The sequence below is a fragment of the Lytechinus variegatus genome, chromosome 2 (assembly GCF_018143015.1).
Source record: "Lytechinus variegatus isolate NC3 chromosome 2, Lvar_3.0, whole genome shotgun sequence".
NCBI lineage: Eukaryota > Metazoa > Echinodermata > Echinoidea > Temnopleuroida > Toxopneustidae > Lytechinus > Lytechinus variegatus.
In genome coordinates, this window is record NC_054741.1 from 30,536,791 (window position 1) to 30,560,176 (window position 23,386).

At 36.0% G+C, this 23,386-nt stretch overlaps 1 protein-coding gene across 3 annotated transcripts in view; it reads right to left on the reverse strand.

The window, feature by feature from the left end:
- LOC121407812 overlaps positions 1–23,386 on the reverse strand; it is a 43,634-nt gene that overhangs the window by 14,597 nt on the left and 5,651 nt on the right. For 2 of the 3 annotated variants that reach the window (XM_041599029.1, XM_041599031.1), the window contains exons 2-12: positions 15,321–15,515; positions 13,513–13,556; positions 12,096–12,307; positions 10,656–10,768; positions 9,203–9,307; positions 8,178–8,217; positions 7,183–7,302; positions 5,891–5,995; positions 3,793–3,904; positions 3,163–3,278; positions 1,154–1,265 (exon numbers count right to left, since the gene is read on the reverse strand). In XM_041599029.1, coding sequence (XP_041454963.1) covers positions 1,154–1,265; positions 3,163–3,278; positions 3,793–3,904; positions 5,891–5,995; positions 7,183–7,302; positions 8,178–8,217; positions 9,203–9,307; positions 10,656–10,768; positions 12,096–12,307; positions 13,513–13,556; positions 15,321–15,514 — 1,273 coding nt within the window. In that variant the 5' untranslated portion in view covers position 15,515. Of the gene's footprint in view, positions 1–1,153; positions 1,266–3,162; positions 3,279–3,792; positions 3,905–5,890; positions 5,996–7,182; positions 7,303–8,177; positions 8,218–9,202; positions 9,308–10,655; positions 10,769–12,095; positions 12,308–13,512; positions 13,557–15,320; positions 15,516–18,402; positions 18,462–23,386 lie in introns of those variants that run through there. The other variant, XM_041599030.1, reaches the window with a different exon arrangement.

Below are 23,386 nucleotides of genomic sequence, written 5' to 3' on the forward strand. Positions count from 1 at the left end.
AATATGTAAAAAAAAACAACAATACTGTGGTTATAACATAAGCAATGGGAAGTTCAGGAGATAGTTTTGCCAAGACCAACTTGCCTACATCATGAAGATGGCCAGGCATAGCCAAAGACCATACAGAATTGTGGCTGTACAGAGCTCAGACATCACAGACTGGTCATCAGAAGGAAATCAAAACATAGAATGGACAAAGTTCAAGACAGTACAAGTGTGACCCTACAGCAATCCATTTCAAGTATTCTCATCTGGATGATGACTATGATGTAATCAGAATGGCTGGTACAAGAAGGATCACTGATGGCAATGATGCTGACATTGGACCATAGCCTCTGTACCAGGCAGGACAGCCTAATATTCAGGCTCTGTGCAGGGGGGTCACACCAGTTATCTCTCACCCTGACTACAAGGTATTTAAACATATGCTTCCTCGTCAACATTATAAGACTCAACAGACCTGCCTTAATGGACTTCCCACAAGCTTAAGTTGACTAGTCAATGAGTATGCAAGTAAAACCACTTGCATTCCATACTCATCTTGACTGAACTTCGGTATATGTATGTAACAGTGAAAGGTATATGGCCATAATGTATGCTACCTTAACTTAGAGAAATATCACCCTACCTAATGGAATTAACATAGTTTGAAAGCTAAGCATTTCTTAGTTTCATGTAATTTGATTGAGGAATGGGTGAAGCTACTTTCATAACCATATCAATTTTGAATTTTCAAATGTGAAAGTATGTGCAATATTATATTTGCCTTCTACATATTACGGTAATACTTTCCTAATTTGGAAAAATTATCAAAAGTACATGTACATGTAGGCACTTTTTAGATTAGTATTTTGTAATTTTGATGTGAGTGCAACAAATAATCTACCATGGCTGCTATGCCAGGGCTAGCTTCTAGGTTCATCAGAGTCAGCGAACATAGAATGAACAAGTATGCGCACCTGCGATATTTGTGTGTTTGTTTATCTTTTTTTTTCTTTTGCTTTATCTTTTGGAACGTAGATATATGAGGTTTATTTTTGTTTTGTGACGTATCTTCCACATAGTAAAGAGAACATTATGAATGGCTACCAAAAAGATATTAAACAACTCTCCGCTTTACTCAATTTAAATGCTGCTTCATGAATTAACCAACCTTTTGCTTGATCAACCGTACCATCTTTGTCAATGTCAGCGTATGTTGCATCGGATGAAAGGTCAAGCCGGGTCAAAGGTCGCCCAGTCTTTAGCTCTAAGACCTCTATGCCCTATGTACAAAGAAAAGAGATGACCGATTCACAATTTTGCTTGATACTGAATTAACACTACTCTTGGAGTAGTCTGTGCTTCCAAATGCTGTTTACAGACCTGCCAACCTCTGGGAATGAAAAATTGTATTCTATGATAAAAATACGGCGCTCAAGCTGCATGCAAGCTAAAATGCGCTCTGCTCTTTGCAGATGAAAAAAAAATTGGAACATGTGTATATCTGACCCTGGTTTTAACAAAATGATTTTAAAAAAACCAAGTTACCTATTTACAAAAATGTATTTTTTAAAGAAAGAACGTACTGCCATATTTTGGTTGCAAAAACGTACTTAATATGCCAAAAACGTACTGGTTGGCAGGTTTATGTTTCAGCCATGAGTGGCTAAATTTGGTTATTTTAATAGGTTTCCGACACTGACCGCCAAGTTCTATCAGGCAACAGATTATAAAACAGATCTACAGCATGAGAAATGTCCACATCAGTCATGATCATCAAAGGGTGCATGCATTCTGAAGTCCACTGACAAAAGAATTCTTGGAAAAAAATGATTGGGAACCAAAAGCACTTTGCTGCTATTGAAAATATCAATGATGATGAGAAATCCTGAAATATAGTCCAAGATTCTATACTAGATATTCTAAACATCATACCACTAAAATAAAAAATGCATGTTACGATTTTTCCACACTGCAAATTTTTGTTATCACTTTAACATCTTTTTCTGGAATTATACGTGTCAGTCCACATAACATATATTGTGCCTCGGGTGACTGTCCAAAAATAAAAACACAATAAGTCATCCAAAATGAGTTTGGACACTCCTATAAAGTTTGGAAAAGTAGATCATAAGCTTTAAAATGATACATAACTTGATTGATCAAAAATAACCTACATACAGTGGTGCTAGAATGTTAGTGAAACCCAACACAAAATGCACTCCTTCATGCGGAGTGTTGAATGTAGACAACAATACTACAATGGCAGGCGAGCCCGGAGCAACAAAGTTGCAAAATGTAATATTTTATCACCTACAGTATCTTCGCAATTAAATATCTATAATATGGCAGAGCTTAAACACTTCAAAATTGTTAATTTTCTGGTGGGGTTCACTAACTTTTTAGCACCACTGTACACATACCGGGGTAAGTAATTGATATCATTTAGAATACTTTCAGCGGTAGATTCGAAGCATAAAGAGGAAATAAAATGTCGGGTTCACTAAAGCACATACTGTGAAAGTTGTTAAACTCTTCCAGCAGCCAAAAGAGATATGGTCTAAAAAAATCTTTGTTTCTTATCTTCAGATTAAATGACTTTGAATTTGTACCTAAAAACAGAGTTTCTCAGATAATTTTCAAAGTTTTTATTTGCACAAAACAGTCATATTTTGGCTAAATTAAAGAGATCCTGCAAGGCAACTTGTGCATTTTAGGAAGGGAAGTCACAATCAATGTGCAATATAGGACAAACCTTTAGGGTTCATAACCACATAGATAAGAAAAGCATGAAACATCTAATTTTGAGCCTACCTGAACATTTCAAAGGGGAATCCAACCCAAATAAAAACTTGCTTTTAGAGGAGAAAGGAAAATCAGACAAGTTGATAGGTGAAAAGTTGAACAATATCGGGCAAACAATAAGTTGTGAATTTTTTTACCCAGTAGCCAATTTGAAATCTGCATAGTCTTAAGGATCTCGATTTCAAAACAACCATAACTTTTTTATTGCTTGTCTGATTTCTTTTAAACTTTTGCCATTCTTTTTTATTTATTTTTTCTCATTTTTCAACACAATATATTATGACCAAGGCTGGATGCTCCTTTAAGACCCACGTAGCTTCATGATTGCTAATATATGGGAAGAGCATGCAACAAGAATCTAATTTTTAAACCTACCTGTTGAGAATGGATTATAACAGCGTTGGGATTCTTGATGTGTTCTGATGCCGAGTGTGGCGGAAGACCTCCAAAATGATGGCCAGCAATGTGCTCTTCAAAGCTTGATGTCAAGACTAACAACAGATGCATAAATGATAAATGGAAAGAACACCAAATCATTCACATCTTATTGAACTTTACGCATCACCGTCAAGATTCAGGACAGATTTTTTTTTTGTTTACAGTAAAATTAGAGAAACAGAATGGCGAGGGATGGAATGAATTAGATAAAAGTGTTAGTGTTACTTTCAACTTTTCATTACTTATTTTATTACTATATATGAGTTCTTGAAAGTAACAAATATTTCGATCATGAATTGCCACTTTTTCATCACACATTTTCCATTAGAAAAACTTTGTCAGGATTTGTTTTCAACACATCATTGCTAAAAAAGGAAGAAACTTTGAAGTTGAGCAATAAAGTAAATAACATACGTACAAATTTCCCCTCACTATATACACATACACAAAACAAAAATCAATAAAGATGGCTCAAATGGTACAGACAAGTGGAAAGTTGAACTTGTATTTGAGAGTTGAACTCTTATCTTATGCTCCAAATTACTTCCAAATATGCAATGCACTTACAAGATGAAACTGACAGAATATGTTCGTCCTTTTCCACACTCTTTCTGACCCCATCCTTGCGGAAGGCTGCAATGTCAATCTTAGTGTCCACGCTAGACTGCCAGCGGAAAGGCTAAAAACAAAAGTTGAAATGTCGATAATGGTAATACCGGTAAGTGTGGATATAAAGTAGGCACCCAAGGCTTATTCAAATAAAAATTTTCTATTATTTGATACTGGTATTTAAGAGGGCTAATTTAAAGTTAATTGCTGGTATCAGCATAACATTTATCATTGATGCATCCGTGCACTATTCAATAAACTTTGTCATAGAGGAACCTCATAAGGGAGTATTATGACTATGGTAAGTACCTAAGTCGGAGTTGTGCATTAATAGAAAAAAAAAATCATGTTTCATGATGGACATTTTGGGGTTTTAAAATATCATCCATAAAATTTTTTTTTTTTTTAATCATTCTTCTTCTTCTTCTTCTTTGTTGTTCTTCCCCCGGTATTCGTGGATCAGCGGCTATCCGCAGGTTGGTTGTTGAGTTGTAGTAATTTCTCTAATCGAATATGATGAATTATTGTTAGAATTGAATAAGTACTGTTATTGTGAATTCAGAGGCAATTCTGAAAATCTAAATCTTAAATTATAGCACTACTGCATCATATTGTAAACTTAAAAATTGTTTGATACTAAAGGTGAAGTGCCAAATTCAAATTATTATTATTATTATTTATTTGACCAATTATAAACAGAGCAAATACAATACATCAGAAAACAATTACAATTTCACCCAAACATGCAAAGAAATATGGGAGTGGCAAGTGGGTCGGGGGGGGGGGGTGCAAAAGTGAAATTCAGCATCGTTGCCCGCAGGCATGTGCCCCCAAACATGCCGCTCCCATGACATAAATCAAGTACATAATCTCTTACAAAAATATTGCACATTAAAAAGTAGGAATGCTGAGGAAGGTGGGGGGGGGCAAAAAATCAAAGGAAATAGAGATGAATTGAGAACGTAAATAAGTATTACCATAACAAATATTGTTGTTTTACTTTAGCCATTGGACATGTTAAGACTACAATACCATTGCACTATGCAATTGACCTCTCCAGTTAACAGTTCACCATAAATAGATGCTACTGAATAATTTTTCTCATAGAGCAATATGGGATTGTCTCGATATATGACAAGATTCCAGCTTTTCAAGAAAACAAAATTCCCTGATTTTTCCCTGATGAAGTTTTAAAAATTCCCTGATAATTATTTAAATCCATTCCCAGTTTCACATGTTTTCTAAGTTGTTGCAGTGAATAGTGAGAACAGTAATCTAAAACTAATTAGTACCACCATAACCAGTCATTCAATGGATGTTGTTTTGATATGCAGCAAACTATAACAGAGTCTTACTGATTACTGTGCTTTCGACTTTTGGGCCGATCGAAATCCCCTGATTTTTACCTCACTTAATGCATTTTTCCCTGATTTGAAGTATATTTCATCAAATTCCTTGATGTTTCCCTGACTGGAAAAAAGTAAATTAATTTTCCCTGATGGGCTGGGAACCCTGTATGACTATGGCCGTGTTTATGCTTCCACTTTTCAGGCCAGAATCAGCGTTTCCAAACGTGATTAGTCCAAAACACGGTTGCGTCCATGCTTACTTTCATTTAAACGCTGTTTCAAAACGCCGATCGTAAACTCACAAAAAGGTGCGTTTGTAAACGTCGTTTGACCAGAATCAGGCTTTCTGGGGAAGCATAAACGTGTTTAAACAACCGCGATGGTACATGCTTCCGGTGAGATGAAAATCCGCGGGCAAATACAGTCGTATTGCTCCATGTTATCTCTACGTAATAGCAACAATCGGAAAAAAAAAACTTACGAAAAAAGGCGCGCCCAATTTGACCTCGCTTTACCACGATGCGAAGCCAGCTGGAGATCATGATTTGCTCTGAAAAGTGAAGCATAAACAGCACTCCCAGAACCACGTTTACGATCGGCGTTTTGAATCGACGTTTGAAATCGCTGATTCTGTCCTCGCAATGGAAGCATAAACACACCCTATGTTTGATTAATCATTTAGTAGAACATTGAGACGTTTTATTCACCATTTGCTTGATGAGAGCCTGGTTGTACTGGTTCCATCCAAGCTCACCCTGATGACCCCAACCTCTCTTCAAATTCAGCTTAAAATGGAATCCTTGGAACAGCTCCTGGAATAAGATAGGGGGAAATCCCTTGCTTAGTTATTGATGTGACTCTTACATGTTGCATGAAATTGGGAAATGGTTGCAAGCGATCAAATTCCGATAACAGCCATTTTCTCCTATAAGAAACACACACTTTCATTTGTTTAGAACCAGGCCACCATGACACCATGGCAACTGACGTCATCGCTTCGTTACTCTATATGTAACAAGATTTTCCCATGAAAAAAAATGATACCCTAAAAGCATTTATTCATGAACATAAACAAGACCTTCATCACCATAATGTTGATCATCATAATCGGTACCACCACTACCACCTCATTCCCATAATCATCATCATCACAACCAAAATCACCTCTATCACCACCATTCACCACAATCATCAAAATCACCATAAGCACTACCAACACCATTACATTATCTCGTAATTATAATCATAATCATTACCACCAAAATCATCATCATCAAATTCTCATCAAGTTATCATCATCATCATCGGCAGGATTAATTCCTTGAATGCACGAGCACTGAAAGGCAGCTCGAGCTAAAGCCGGGGTAATAATAACAACATTGCGCCTTGGAACAGTTTTTTTCTAGATAGATGGCACTATACAAATGCCTATTAATATTATCATCATCATCATCATCACCATCCATAATTATCAGCAGCACCACCACCATTATCATCTCATTATAATAACCATCAACACCACAAATGCATAGGCATCACCCCCGTCATCATCAAGTTATCATCATCAAATTATCATCATCAGTGACCAAGATATCATCAAGTTATCATCATCAAATTATCAAGTTATCATCATCATCATCATCATCATCATCATCAGTGACCAAGATATCATCAAGTTATCATCATCAAGTTATCATCATAATTATCACCATCATCATCATCCATATTATCAGCAGCACCACCACCATTATCATCTCATAATAATAACCATCAACACCACAAATGCATAGGCATCACCCCCGTCATCATCAAATTATCATCATCAGTGACCAAGATATCAAGTTATCATCACTAAGTTATCATCATCAAGTTATCATCACCAAGTTATCATCATCATCATCACCATCATCATCATCACCACCACCATCATCATCATCATCAACATCAGCATCATCAGCATTATCACTGTCACCATCATTTCCCTGATTATCATCAATACCTCTTCTGTGTTTGTTTCCTCTCCAAAATCACCCGGAAGATGATGCCATCTTACATCACCATGGCGACCGGATAGAGCAAAGGTCGAGAAATGGCCTACATCATGGTTTGAATCGCTCTCCTTGAAAGATAAATAATTTTTAATGAAAATTCATAGGTTACTTCTTCTAATCTACTGTATCTTTCCTATAGGCTCTATGCACAGGGAGCTACCTACTGCACACGATGTCAGTGTATTAAAATTGTGTAATATACCAGTATCAAATGTAACCTACCACCCCAAAACCACCAATAATTTGCCAGGTGAGCTTCTCTGTAAATAGCCAAAATAGTAATTAAGTCTCCAAAAACAAAAAAATGAAAAATAGCTTATCTGATAGAACAATTCTTCTTCATACTGTAAAAATTTGAAGTCGTGAAGTTTAATAAAAGAAAAGATACAAGAGTTTCTTGGACACTACTTTTTTGGACTGCTTGGAAGTTTCACTGAGATTACACAGTATGAACATCTTATGCTTGAGTGAATCCTAAACTTCAAACCTTGTTTTCTCCTTTTTTTTAAGCTCTTGCTGAATTTCTTCTACATCCAATCAAGTACCTGTAAATGTTATTGTTGGTTAATTTTGACGTATCATATTTCATTTTGAAGCTTAGGAAATGAATTTTCAAGCCCAATAAAAATCTCAATATTGATTTGGGTCGACTTTATTGTTGGTTTAGGGGAGGCAGATTACAAATAAGCAAATTTAACTACAAACATTTACAATGTACTATGCAAGCACAAACTTCCAGCAGATAAAGCCTCATAAATGCATATATCAAATTATATTTAAATATAGAATTTTGACTGTATTCTATGATTCATCATGAATACCAACGCAATTGATATATGCTAACTTGAACAGAATAGACAATAAAATATTTATTTTTAAGTAGCACCCGTGTCAGTAAAGGTAATCTCTTTCTTAACAAATTTCATAAAATGCAGTAACTTACCTTGTTAGCACCATTGAATTCGTGACCATCATGACTGTGTCTGTATTGAATGACGAATAAGGAATATCTGCTTAATAAGTACTAACTAATTTTAAAGCCTAAAGGCGACTGTACACCTTACGATGGGTCTGTGACCTGATTTTGGAATAAACCTACTAAAATTTGATGCTAATATTGACACATGGAACATCTTACTGTGTAATGTTCTAAATCACCGTACAAATATCTATGTTCAAATCTGTGACTATGCTATCATCCTTCTCAGAATAAAAGCGAATCTAATATCTGGTCGTAATGACGTCATAGCCGCCGTACGATTGGCTACGATTTTAAACTAATTTGGCCTTTACTCCAAAATAAAGGTTTGCAATCTTTCCAACTGGTTATATTAGTATTCTTTCAATTAATTTTATCCTCAAATAAAATGATATGTTCCATTCACAATTTCAGAAAATGAGCAAATTGCGATCTGTTCCAAAATTAGATCACGAAGAGTCGTAAGGTGTGCGGTGGCCTTAAGACTAGAGGTGGGGGGAACGAGGGTGAGATATTGGTCTTTTAACAAACAATCATCATGAAATTGGCATGCATCCTGTATATGACATTATCTCCATGACTGAATCTTTTTTTTTTCACAACTGAATGTAATCTCGACAGCCATCTACATGGATTGCATCACATTACATTTTAATTATTGTGTAAGTCATACATTACAATTTGACAAATTTTCAGTATCACTCTTATTTGTTTAAGATCGCTATGCTCGATTTGTAATGAAAAATGAAGTAAAAATAAATTGGAACCAGTGGGATTCGAACCTGCCATCTACAACTTTCCGGGAAGCGACTTAACCACCAGGCTATTCTGGTTCATGGCTAAGCCACGATGAACTGGAATTCAAATACCCTCTATCCTCTTCTTTACAGCATTACAGCATGTATAATGTTTATCTTGGTATGATATGTTCATTTATTCATTAATTCGTAAGGCACTTGTTGAATATAAGACTGGATATAAATTCTCACTTGAGTGTTGCATGTGCAAGTTTATCTGCAAGCCTTCCACCAATGATCACTAGTCCACCATCGTTAGCTTGCAGGCTATGGGGAAGAATCAAGATGGCCGCCTCGCTATGACAACAAATAACATGAAGAAAAACAAGTTAGAAAATGGAAGACAGTTATACAATGCATCCCAGAAAAAAAAGGAAACGGGATTCCCATGTCTTTGTTTTCTTCAAAGACAAATGATTTGGGATATTTCATTTACATCATCAAACAATTAAATTATTCCTCTATATTTTGATACCTAATGTGAGATGAACAGTTCAGGCATTGGTGAGCAAACGCGTTTGATATTTTAATGTCAAAATCAGTTTGCACAGAAAAATTGTACAAGGTTGGTTTGTGATACAAGCCTGCTTATTCGACGATTGGCTCATTAGCATTTCTTTTGTATTCTTTGTTAAGTTTCTTTCACTAATCACTGGATTCAGATTCACTTGTGAATTTCTGCGCAAATCGTTTCTGATATGCTTCAATATTAATTATTCGTAATCTGCCATGCGAGAACAATTTGCTATGCTGTTGGTCTCAAATTAAAAATGAGATTCCATTCTTACTACAAAAGTCAAATTAATAGTAAAAACATATTTCATAATTGTGAAATCTATCTACGAAAATGGGTTTCCTTTTTTGTGGGATGCACTGGATAACAATTATATACTTCATTCTGAATGCAAGCAGTCAAAATCTACATCTCCGGACATCCATATTTATAACATTTCAACATCTTTTAAAGTATTATATTCTCACTCCTACACGCATTCGTCAACCAAGCTTAATTCTGATTTATCTATTGGACAAGAAAGGAGCCGTGGCAATAAGCCGTGACCTCTATATTTGACCCAAAACAACATCTGGGGCCCATTACACAAAGCTTAGCAATCATCGTAGAAAAATATCTTTACGACGGATACCCCAAAATCAATCAGACCATTGCCACTCTCATACTTTGACCATATTTCAATTTTGATCCGTCAAGTGTTTTTTTCAGTTATTGCAAGAACGGAAGGACAGACACCCGAAATAATGCCTCCGGCAACCATCTTACAATGGGGTGGCAGAAGAAAACAAGGGTTGCTTTGCTACACATGGAGTAGGAGATCAGGAGTAGAACAGTGACCTAATGACCAGGTAACTGAATTCATTATTGTGTCAAGGTGCTGAAAGTATTCATAATTTACTAAAATTCCTGATAATGAACTGGAAGCCGTACATAGTAACCATGCTCATTAACATCATACACATATTTTCTTAAAATCAAATAATAAATCAGGCAATCATTTGACAGAATTATTGTCCAGAAAATGCGGGCCAATTGAATTTTAAGGGCATCTTTTGCCTTTTAAGCAACCTGACTGCCAAACTTAAACAAAAAGAAGAGGAAAACATGGGAACATGGGTTAAGGTGACTCACCTGATGACATACTGATGACTCCAGGTTGTATTTGGAAGCTTTATTGACCAAAGTAATTTGAAATCATTATCAAGGCACACCACGGTCCAATCAGCACACAGAACAACAATGACCTGCAGATATTGATCATAACAATTAACCAATATTCATTTTGGGGCATCTATTTCAGACTTTTAGGCTATTTGGCTTTCCCAGCCCAGAATTACAACATGTATTTCCAGTGTACTAACATATAATTCACAGAGACCTGTACATTGATTCATTTAAACACATTCTAGGAATTACAGGCATCGCTTTTGTCATGAACAATATCTGAATGAGGAATGGTGCTAGAAATAACAATGTTGGTTGAAAGGATGGGGTTAAAGGTCAAGTCCACCCCAGAAAAATGTTGATTTTAATAAATAGAGAAAACTCAAACTAGATAAATGCTGAAAATATCATAAAAATCCTATGTAGAGAGTAATGGCATTTTAAAATTTCGCTTATTTTTCACAAAACAGTGATATGCACAATTCGGTGACATGCAAATTAGACAGTCAATGATGTCCCTCACTCACTATTTCTTTTGTTTTGTATTGCTTGAATCATACAGTATTTCATATTTTAAGGCCACCGCACACATTACGACCCTACCGGTCGCCGACTGGCCTGCGACTGAGTAAGGGGAGATGAGTCGCAAGGCAGTCATAAGCCTCGACACCGCACACCTTGCGATCCGATCTGCGACTCACGCATGCGTTTTTGCTTTTTGGCAAAGCATCTGAGAAATTGCGCTTACTACTGCGTATGCACGTTGTTTATCATAATTCGCGTTAAGCAACTCTGCTGTCTGATTGGCTGGAGGTTGGATTGAGCTTGCGATCCAGTCATAAGGATTCGACATGTCAAATCCTTCTGATTTTTCCTTGCGACTTGTCTCTGACGCTCAAGCTGACAAAAACTGTGACGTCACATCTCCCCTCACCCAGTCGCAAGCCAGTCGGCGACCGGTCGGGTCGTAAGGTGTGCGGTGGCCTTTACAGATTTAAGGTCAAAGGACCATCTTGCCTGAATCACAGTATCAAACAATGCTAGTTCCACATGTTCAGGGAGGAATCAATCATTGTTTCACTTGACAATGAGGAGAAAATTAAAATATTTCATTCAATAAAATACTACAAATAAAGTGGGCGGATGACATCATCAGTCTCCTCGTTTGCATACTGACCAGGGTGTGCATATAACTGTTTTGTGAAATTGTGGTGAAACCTTTAAATGTCATAACATTCTTATTTTACATCCGAATTTGATGAAATTTTCAGCACTGTCCTTGTTGGATTTTTCTCTTTTTATTAAAATACACTTTTTGCTGGGGTGGACTTGTCCTTTAAGGAACATTTCCAATGGCTCCAATCTCAATCTGTAATGAATCAAGGAAGCCACAGTTTCAAGTATTACCTGCTTCCGAACTTGATGATCTGAAGTCAGAGGCTCCAAGTACCCTGTCGCCATAGCAACTGCTTGTTTCTTGTCTCCAGCTATATCTGCTTCATTTGAGAGCAGAGAGAATTCATCAAGAGTGTTGAGATAAGGTAGAGCCTTGGACCCTGGTGAAGGTTTAGAGGTCTTGAGAAGAAGCAGCGAAGAATCTTTCGTTGCCAGTAAGATCTCTGGTAAAACAAAAACACAGATAGAATTCATCCAGGGTGTTCTGAATTGAGATAAATTGTCAGAAATGTCAAGAAAATGTTGAAAAATCTTGCAATAAAATATCCCACGTAACAATATAGTAAAAGGTAGAGAACTACTAGTGGTGGGGGAAGTAAGTGGACTGGAAAGGAATTTTGTTATTAGCAAGATTTAAAAGAATTATTTAGATCTGATACAATAATTGATTTTGGTGATCACATCGGAATGACATTCAGTTTATTATTCTCAATGGAAAAGTATTCACTATATACTATTTCTGTCAACAGAGCTACTTGATTATCTTTTTGACTTAATGCAACAGCTTCAAGAGATATGGTTAGGTTTTGTAGTTTTACCTAATCTTGTTTGGAAGTTATCAAACCAAATGGAACTAAACTACATAGAGGATGAACAGAAAAAAATATTTTCTAGCTAAGAAATGACATTAAAAAAATATATAACGAAAGGGAAAACAAGATGTATAGGTTACAGTGAGTCAGTGACATTATAATTGTAGGCATATTGCAGATGTTATTATCACAAAGATATAATTAATCAAGGATAAGCTACACATGAATCCCTTTGAAATTACTAAGTACAAAATAACATGTCATTACTTGTCCCATAAAAAATTGTCCAATTTACAAACTAATCTACTGGTAATCCGATTTTGTAAAACACATTATCCCAATTTGCACTTTCAATATCCTGACAGTCAGCTGTTTACATGGTCTTCATATACCTACTAATAACCATTATAGAAGGAAATCCTTTTTTCGGCCTGTTTTCATTATATTAATTAGAATAAAGGACAGTCATTCAAAAGCATTACCATTTCTCCAACTACTCTGAATAACAGCTACTAAAGGAATATGCCTTGAAAAACAAAACAATAAAGATTACAAAATAATGCTTCCTTTGCAAAATTGTACAGTGAGTCGGTGGCATTATAATTATCTGCATATCCCAGATGTTAATGAAAAAGGAATAATAAATGAGGATAAGGAAGAGGAATTCCCTTGAAATTGCATGTCATTACTTGTTACCATAAAAATTGTACAATATACAAAGACGTCCATTGGTAATCCAAATTTAGAAAAACACATTACCCCAACTTGCATTTTAAATATCCAGATATAGTAAGCTGTTTTCATAATCATAAAAGACAGAAATTTTATGGCCTTACCATTTTTCCCATCACTCTCAATATCAGCTACTAACGGAACAGGCCTGGTAAAACAAACAATAAGATTACAAAATTAAAGCTCCCTTTATAAAAAATGTTAAGGCCCTGTCATTTAGCTCCATGCAAGCCGTGCGGGTGATTGCCCGCATCTCACCCGCAACAGAGTTTTGAGCATGTTCAAAACTTTTCTGCATGCAAATTAGACTTGTGTGCATTTCTGCACAAGTCACACGCAAGGCTTGCACCGATTCATGTGACAGGGACTTAAAGGACAAGTCCACCCCAACAAAAAGTTGATTTGAATAAAAAGAGAAAAATCCAACAAACATAACACTGAAAATCTCATCAAAATCAGATGTAATATAAGAAAGTTACGATATTTCAAATTTCGCTTAATTTCACAAAACAGTGATATGCACATCCTGGTTGGTATGCAAATGAGGAGACTGATGATGTCATCCACTCACTATTTCTTTTCAAGTGAAACAATATTTATTCAGCCCTAAACGTGTGGAATTAAAATTGTTTAATACTATATGGCTCAGTCAAGTTGGTCCTTATTGTTGAATCTGGAAAAAATGAAATATTGTATAATTCAAACAATAAAAAACGAAAAAAATAGGGAGTGAGGGACATCATCGGCTGTCTCATTTGCATGCAACTGAGTTGTGCATATCACTGTTTTATGAAAAATAAGTGGAACTTAAAAATGTCATAACTTTCTTATTTTACATCAGATTTTGATGAAATTTTCAGCATTTTGATAGTTTGATTTTTCTATATTTACTCAAATCAACAGTTTTCTGGTGTGGACTTGACCTTTAAAGTCAACTCCAAGTTGCTGGATAAAAGAAATTATTTTAAAATAAACAGAGAATATCATATATTCATCCTTCATTAATAATGTATTCTTTCTTCCTGCTATAAAGTGATGATAGAACACCAAGGTAAAATGGATACACTGTATATGCAGAAGAATTTTCATCTTTATCTCATCAGACAACTTAGGTTTCTAATCGTTCAATTACAAAAGCAATTTGATATTTTTCTGCATCTTCTCCTTTTTATCTACTTCTTTCTGTTACTATTTTTACAAAGGTAATTAATTTCTTCTTTATTTTCTCCCTTTTTTTCTAGTTCTTTCTTATTCATCCTTAAAAAGTAATTTGGTTTCTTCTTCATTTTCTTTTTTCCCTTTTTTTTCTTGTTCTTTCTGTCACTTGTCCTACAAAGGTAATTTGATTTTTCCTTTTCTATAGTTGTTTCTTTTACTTGTCCTACAAAAGCAATTTGTTTTCTTCTTCATTTTCTTCTTATCCTTTTTACGATGTATTTTATTTTCTTCTCCTTCCCCTTTTTATCTATTTCTTTCTGTTACTCGCCCTGCAAACATAGTTTGATTTCTTCTTTATTTTCTCCTTTTTCTCTAGTTCTTTGTCACTCGTCATACAGAAGTAATTTGATTTCTTCTATATTTTCTCCTTTTTTTCTCTAGTTCTTTCTTTCGCTCGTCCTACAAATGTAATTTGATTTCTTCTTAATCTTCTCCTTTTTCCATTTCTCTAGTTCTTTCTATCACTCATCCTTCAAAATTAATTTGATTTCTTAATTTTCTTTTTACCTTTTTCTCACTCTTCCTACAAACATAATTTTTTCTTGTTCTTTTGTTCTTTCTGACACTCATCTTAAAAAAGTACTCCTGTTTCTCTTGGTTCTTGACATGGTCTTCACAGTCACTATTATTTGTAGGAATGGTGTTTACCAGTGCACATGCATGCTGAACAATTGGAAAGCTACACTGAACTTACAATTTTTTCAGGGTACGGGTATTCAGGCTCTCCTCGTAGAAACCAGTGCTGACCTCGTACCGCCAAGAGGGAACAAGTTCAAAGCTATGCTGCACTCTCAAGAGATAGGTTGCCATTAGAGACAGGATCACCAAAATAACCCCATCACGGAGAGAAAATGACCTCAGCTGAGGGGCACTGGAACTGGTCTCCATTCTTTAAGTTACAATTAAAAAGAAATAGATAACAGTCAACATTTTATACATTTTTTCCCTAAATGAAATTCCTCCCCTCTTTGACATCTTAAATAAAGAAAATACAGTGAGAGTCAGAAAAATTTTACACTTTGTAAATTAAGTCTTTTGTAAAGAAAATGTGGGATTCAGAGAGAATTTCTAGCATGTATGGATTGAGTAAATATTCCTTTGTCACTTGGTAAAATTTGCTTCTGTTGTTGTTATGGTTGAGTGCACAACAGCCATTCTTTGAAAAAGTGTCAAAACCCCTATTGTGCCAAGTCAGGTGATTACCTGCTGAAACAGAAACAAAAGCATTCACACAAACAATAAGCATAAAATGGGTATGTTTATTAATCGAGAAAGATAAACAAGAGAACCAGTAAATCAATAAATTATCTTCACTGAAAAGTTCCTTTGCATTTTGGACACAACTTGGACAAAGCTTCCCACCTTCAATCTTCCACATGTTGTCAATTTCTCTTGATGCACTTCTGCAAAACTGTTGCCTACTTTTTTTTTTTGGGGGGGGGGGTGAATTTATAAGCAGGAGCTCCATGGTGCATTGCTGCCATGGCCCTGCAATGTGTCTGCCTGTCTTCGTCTGTGGGCACCTGAAGTCAAAAGTGTACAGCACCTTACCTGCAGATATGGATGACTTCAACAGCACATCATTGGAGCAACATGTGGAAGATTGAAGGCGGGAAGCTTTGTCCAAGTTGAGGCCAAAATGAAAAGGAACTGAAGATAATTTATTGATTTGGTTCTCTTGTTTATTTTTATGGAAAAAGTGAATCATTCTCATGAGTATCATTTATGGTAATTATGGTCATACCTTTATATGCACCAGGTGTATAAAGGTATGTAATCTAATAAAATTTTAGTTTAAAATGCGATCGGTCGTTGCAATGTTAAGATATGAAGGGAATTTCCTTCTTGCGTAGAAAGTTCGCTAGGCACAGTTTCATATGCGAGTCTAGGCTCCATGATGTAATGACAATATCAAAATCATTTAAAAATATCATTACTGATTCCTCTCGGCTAGTTAAATGATGGGTATTAAAAGAGCAGAAGCACCACAAAAGTCACCAGAAACAATTTAATGTACTTACACAATACAAAAAATTAGAATCTTGAGCTGCTCTTGACTTGTGACTTTCAAAATTTGTCATTTTTTCTTAATTTTCTTGTTCTTTGATTTATACTCATGAGCCATGCATGACTCAGTCTCCCTCTCAACCGATCAATCTCCTTTTTTTTTCACAGAAGCAGCAAAACGAGTGAAGAAAACCACCTGTGTGAAATTAGAAATCTTAATACTATTACTATACTTCACCGTCACGCATGGTTATTCCATTCAATATCTTTGAAATCTGACAAAAGTGACAGCATCATCCAGGGTGACCAGATGTCCTGTATTTCCCAGGATCGTTCCGTATTTTGCTCCTTTGTCCCGGCGTCCAGACAAACCCTTTCCGGGATGCCTATTTGTCCCATATTTCAGAATGTTGAAAAAAATATAATTAATACAGGCCTCTACAATTTTTTTATCATCACTTGCCCTGTCGGGCAAGAGATGGTAAAACCTTTATCGTGACAATCACTTGCCCTGTCGGGCAAGAGAGGATAAAAAAATTGCTTGCCCAATAGAAACAAGTGGAATGTCTCTGGCCGTCTCACCTGCATCACGCGATTCAACATAGCAGCAGTGCTGACTTTGAAAACTACTATAACTCGCACAAGATGTTCAGTGATACTTGGTTATTCTTATTTCCACGTTTTATGAACTAGACCAATACACTTACAGAGATAGGATGGTAATTCAAAAAAAAAAAAACAATGTGGCCAAAGTTCACTGACCTCACATGACCTTTGACCTTGATCATGTGACCTGAAACTTGCACAGGATATTCAGTGATACTTGATTACTCTTATGTCCAAGTTTCAAAAGTCAGATCAATAAACTTGCAAAGTTATGATGGTAATTCAACAGATACCCCCATTATGGCCAAAGTTCATTGACCTTTGACCTTGGTCATGTGACCTAAATGCGCACAGGATGTTCAGTGATACTTGATTACTCTTATGTCCAAGTTTTATGAACTAGACAAACATACTTTCAAAGTTATGATGGTAATTCAACAAATACCCCCAAATCGGCCAAAGTTCATTGACCCTAAATGACCTTTGACCTTGGTCATGTGACGTGAAACTCATGCAGGATGTTTGGTGATACTTGATTAACCTTATGTCCAAGTTTAATGAACTAGGTCCATATATTTTCTAAGTTATGATGACATTTCAAAAACTTAACCTCAGGTTAAGATTTTGATGTTGATTCCCCCAACATGGTCTAAGTTCATTGACCCTAAATGACCTTTGACCTTGGTCATGTGACATGAAACTCTAATAGGATGTTCAGTAATACTTGATTAACCTTATGGCCAAGTTTCATGAACTAGGTCCATATACTTTCTAAGTTATGATGTCATTTCAAAAACTTAACCTCAGGTTAAGATTTGATGTTGATGCCGCCGCCGCCGTCGGAAAAGCGGCGCCTATAGTCTCACTCTGCTATGCAGGTGAGACAAAAAATGCTTGCCCAATTTGTGTATTTTCTTTGTTTTTCCATAATTTTTTTGACCAAGGCTCGACATTAGCGCCACCAGAAATTCACCTCAGGGAACCATTATTGAAAAAAAATGTTAAGTTCTGGTGGCCCGAGTCGGGCAACCAATAATTTTCAAAGTAGCGCAATTTTTCTCCCAATTTTGCATGCATTTATCAACTTTCTACAGTTGAAATTGTGGCATAATCGTGATATAGTCCCCAAATCCAAAAGTGGGGATTATTAGAATCACACCTACCAGAACGCATGAAAAACACTTCCTTTCTCCAGAACACAGTCCCCAACTCTCGCACAGCTCTGTAGCAAAATGATAACACACACACAAATGAAACACACTGTATATAAACACTAGGGTTCTCTCCCTATTATATACTCGTGATACAGTCCCCACTCAATGGGAAATCAAGTTTGATTTTCACGGCGGTGGGGACAGTTTCAACAGTATAGCATACCGTAATCGTGATGCAGTCCCCACGCTATGGGATACACAGTTCACTTTTTACGCAGTGGGGACAGTTTCAACAGTATACTCGTGATACAATCCCCATGCTATGGGATACACAGTTCGTTTGGCACGCAGTGGGGATAGCTCCAACAGTATATCATACTCGTGATACCATCCCCTCACAACATAAAATCGTGCTCGTTCAACAAGGGGATGGGGACAGTTTCCCGATGCAATGTGACAAGGATAAAACATTTTTGGGTATGGCTGCGGAAGTTGGGGGGGGGGACTTCAGCCCCTACCTTTTTCCAAACATAAACGTAAAAATATGACCATAGGATTGTGATTTTATGTGCAGGTTCCCCCTTTTGCACCCACAAATGTAATGCACTTTAAGGGACTTTACCCACAAATGTACAATTCCACGTGTTCAGGGAGGAATGAAACTTCATTTCACATGACAATGATGAGAAAATAAAAATATTTCATACTTCATATATTAAAATACAAAAGAAATAGTGAGTGAGTGATGTCATCAACTCTCTCATTTGGACGTAACTGGCTCGTTCATACAACTATTTTGTTGAAAATAAGCGAAACTTTAAAATGCCATAACTTTCTTATTTTACATCCGAATTTGATGAAATTTTCAGTCTTATGCTTGTTGAATTTTTCTCTTTTTATTCAAATAAAGTTTTTGTTGGGGTGGACTTGTCCTTTAAGGCCGTAATAATACAGGAATGGGCTGGAAATTTACGGCCAAAACATATCCGTATGGCATCGCCTTTTTTAACACACGTTTGAATAGCGGTGTAGACCAGAGTGCTTTCTTCCAGTTCCACCCTTCCTCTTTCAAAGAATGAAGGAAATATTTTTTATTTCCTTCATTCTTTCTGCATTCCTCCCTTTTTCTTTTCTTTTTTCCTTTCTCTCCTTTATTTTTTTTCTTTCAGATTAATTCATCTTCCCTTTGTCTTCCTTACTTTTTCTTTCTTTATATTCAATTCAAAGAATGACAAAAACCTTTTTTCTTTCTTTCGTCCTTCTTTTATTTTTTCTTCATAGTTTTACCCCATTTTCCCCTTCATTTTGTCTTTCTTTCCTCTTAATTAATTGATCTCTTTTCTTTCCCTTTTTCATTTTTTCGTTCACCCACTTGTTCACTGCAACCATCCTGCCTGTGGGGAATCTACAGGTAGGACTATGGTATGCCAATGCTGTACATAACACACACTTTGAAAAATCATTAAAATATCACTTTTGTGACCAAAATAACCAATTTCCATACAGCTGCAATTTATTTTTCATTAGTAACTTGAGAATAATTTTTGTATTCACCAGAGCGCTCAAAAACTTGAATTTTGGGCATATTTTTGTGTACGCCCTCTATTGTTGGAAAGTAATATGGCAAGAAAATTTTCATTTTTCAATCTCTATTTTTAAGTAAGAAAATAAAGCATTTGTCCCATATAAAATGAGAAATTAAGCCAAACATTGCCACCATTATTTTGCCACACATAGGGATGTAACTGAGAACAAGGTTATAAATAACTTATATCCCTTGTTCACTGAATGAGTGCGTTAAAACGCCCTTCCTTCCATATCTTTTAATTTTAAAATTTTAAGTCTAACAATAACATGTCTAACATGGTGTACTGTAGACAGCTGGCAGCCGTCTGTTTCGAGGAGTTTTTTAACATTTTTTTTTTATTTCTCCTCGTACACAGACGGCTCGCTATCGTGCAGCCACCATTAGGGGACTTGCAATGCAAAATCCCCCCGTCGGGGCTTTTCAATTTTTGTCTTTAATGAATAAAAATTTCGAAAATTATAGTGACCAGAGTGCAAATTTATATTCCCTCTTGGCATCAATTGCCAAAAAACGGAGAAAAATGAAGTTAAAAGGAACAAAAACAGTGACTTACCTCGGCTGTCGCGCAAATTCACTTCCCCGTTTTATCCAATCTTAAGTACATAAACATATGGCCATTGAGTCCCCTGTACAGATCGCGCTAGAACTTCGGTCTCTGTATTTGGTGAGTGAAGCCAACGAAGTTCAGCTGAACAATCACTCTAGGCGACACCGCAATACTTACCCGTGTTAAGAAACTGGGACTCCACTCACGCGCATTTGGGCCGCCCTAGCTTAGAACTAAGCTTTGTTTCACGAAAAATTGAATATTCTTATAATTCAATAAATGTTACTAATTAGTACATTAGTACTGTTAAATCGGTACTCACCGGATCTTTTCTTGAATTTTCTGGAAATTTCCCACGCTTCTGGCTGCAATTCTGCGATAAATTCTGTCGCCATAGACAGCTACACATGCAACTTTATTTATAAATGGAGCGCCCCTTACGAGAGTCGCTAATGCCGCGGAAAAATTGTTAGGCATTTTGGCCTGTGGTCAAGGCGTTCTTCTGTTCTATTTTTTTTTTTATAGGTATGAGATCGAAATCACAGCGACTATTCACACTGTTCCATAATGATTCCGAAAGGAGGTGCAACACCCCCACCCACATGGGCGCAAATCCCAGGGGGACACTTCCCCCTAACCCAAAATAGTAGGGGGCACATTATCAAATGTCCCCCTACTATTTTTGTTCTTTTATATATGATGGAAAGAAATAGGCCTACATCATTTAAATCGAAGTAAAACATGTATTTTGGACGAGACGACCTTCTTTTGGGGGTGATAAACCTTCTTTTTTTTTTTTTAGTTTGTTTTTGTTTTTTTGCCTGTTTTCCAGCCCCTGGTCCCCTACCTTAGATTTCCGCCCTTGCCTCCCACTACTCTTGATATTGTTTGCGAATCTGTTTTGTAAATTAAAGGGGAATTTCACCCTGATAAAAAGATGATGAAAATATGAGAAAAATCATTTCAAAATATCGATGAAGGTGTTATTTGACAAAAAATGGAGTTGATAGAATTTAGAATGCTTGATTTATTGTGACGTCTATAACGAGCAGTTGCTCTATCCTAAATATAAAATGCCCAAATTTCCCATTTTTAATGGTCCGTAACGACCCACTTTTTTTCTTTTTGATAACAAGTATGAAGTTATCTATTGATATACTAAATGTACCATAAAAATCATTATCATGTATTTCTTGACATTTCATTTACTTTTTTACCATAATAATAGCTGCTTGCAAAGGCCTACGCCGTTACAAAAAAAAATCTTACCTTTAAAAAAAATTGGTGGGGGATGGATTTTCCTCGAACGCATACCAATTTTTTATTTTTTTTCTGCTATTTTCATAATAAACTTTAAATGAATTCAACTTTGCACTACTTAATTTTTTCAAAGACAAAATAACAAAATTACATCTCGTCATCATCACCACTATCATTATCATCACCATCATCACCACAACCGTCACCACAACCATCATCATCACCAAGATAATTTTCATCATCATCATTGCCATCATCATCTTTCTTTTTTTTCCTTTATTTTTTCCCCATCCCTTCTTCTTTTTTTTCTTCCAATATTCCTCCTTTTTTTTAGAGCGGCACACCGTCACGCTCCCTCACTGATTATCCGCCTCTATATGCTTGGTGTTGTATAAATTGGCGGATACCTCATAAAATGAAATAAAAGAGAAAATAAGGAAAGGGAAAAAGTAAGAAGAAAAAAAGAAAGCCAAACAATGAGACAAAACAATGTCAAAATTTCGTAATAAAGTCTTCTACGTCAGTTTAATAATGATGTTTTCATTGAAATGAGAACAAAAAAAGAATTGAAACCATAGGCGGCGGAAGCGGGGGGGGGGGACGGGATCCCCCCCTAAATTTGAGGAGGGGGGGACGGTCCCCCCCTAAATTTGTTGTTGATGACATTTTTTTTTTTTTGCTTGTCAAAATTTTTTGGGTTGTCCCCTTCTAAAATTTGGGGCTTCCGCCGCCAATGATTGAAACAATGAGGTAAAAAGGACTACATCATAGTGTAAAGAAATAGAGGGAAGCTCCGAGACAATAAAAAGGTTGAAAAAGAAAAAATATGAAAACACAAAGCTCTCACAACATGAGCATAATAACAAATTGGGAATAAGCGAGGACAAGTAGCTGAGGGACCCCCGGCCCCCCAACTCTCTCTCTCTAGTTATCTATCTATCTATCCGACTCGATTATATAAGAGAAGAATTTACTAATCAAAATATTACGAGCAAAAAGCACGAGCTGATATTTTTTATAAATATTCAAAACTGATAGAGAGATGCAATCGAATTATTCGATTGCGACAAAATTGATGATCTGAGAATTTAGTGTTTTTAGGAATTCATTAAAAGCATAAAGTTGATGAACATTAAAATATGGCAGGCGCAACGCATGAGCTAAAGCTTTATAGGCCTACACCGATAAAAAATTGGACATTTTAAGTATTTTTGGTAATCATGAAAAAGATTGATATTTTATGAAAGAAAGCTCAAATCCCGAGGAGGAATATTTTTATGAATTGACTTTAAAAAAACTGTGGTAAGCCCCATTTAATATTTGATTATAAGTCGAATAAAACAGTAAAAGCTGAAAAACGTTCGCGTGATATTCGGCAAGCCCCCTCCCCCCCAAAAAAATAACTAGAAAAGGGAAAGTCTTTTTGTCCACGTGATATTTGGCAACCCCCCCCCCAAAAAAAAAAAAATAAATAAATAAAAAATTAAAAAAAGTTTTTAACTATAATGATCGAAGGTTATTTTGTCTCGCGTAGAACTGGACAAATGAAAAAAAAGATTGTCACTAAAAAAATGAAGATAATTTTGACCCACGCAAAA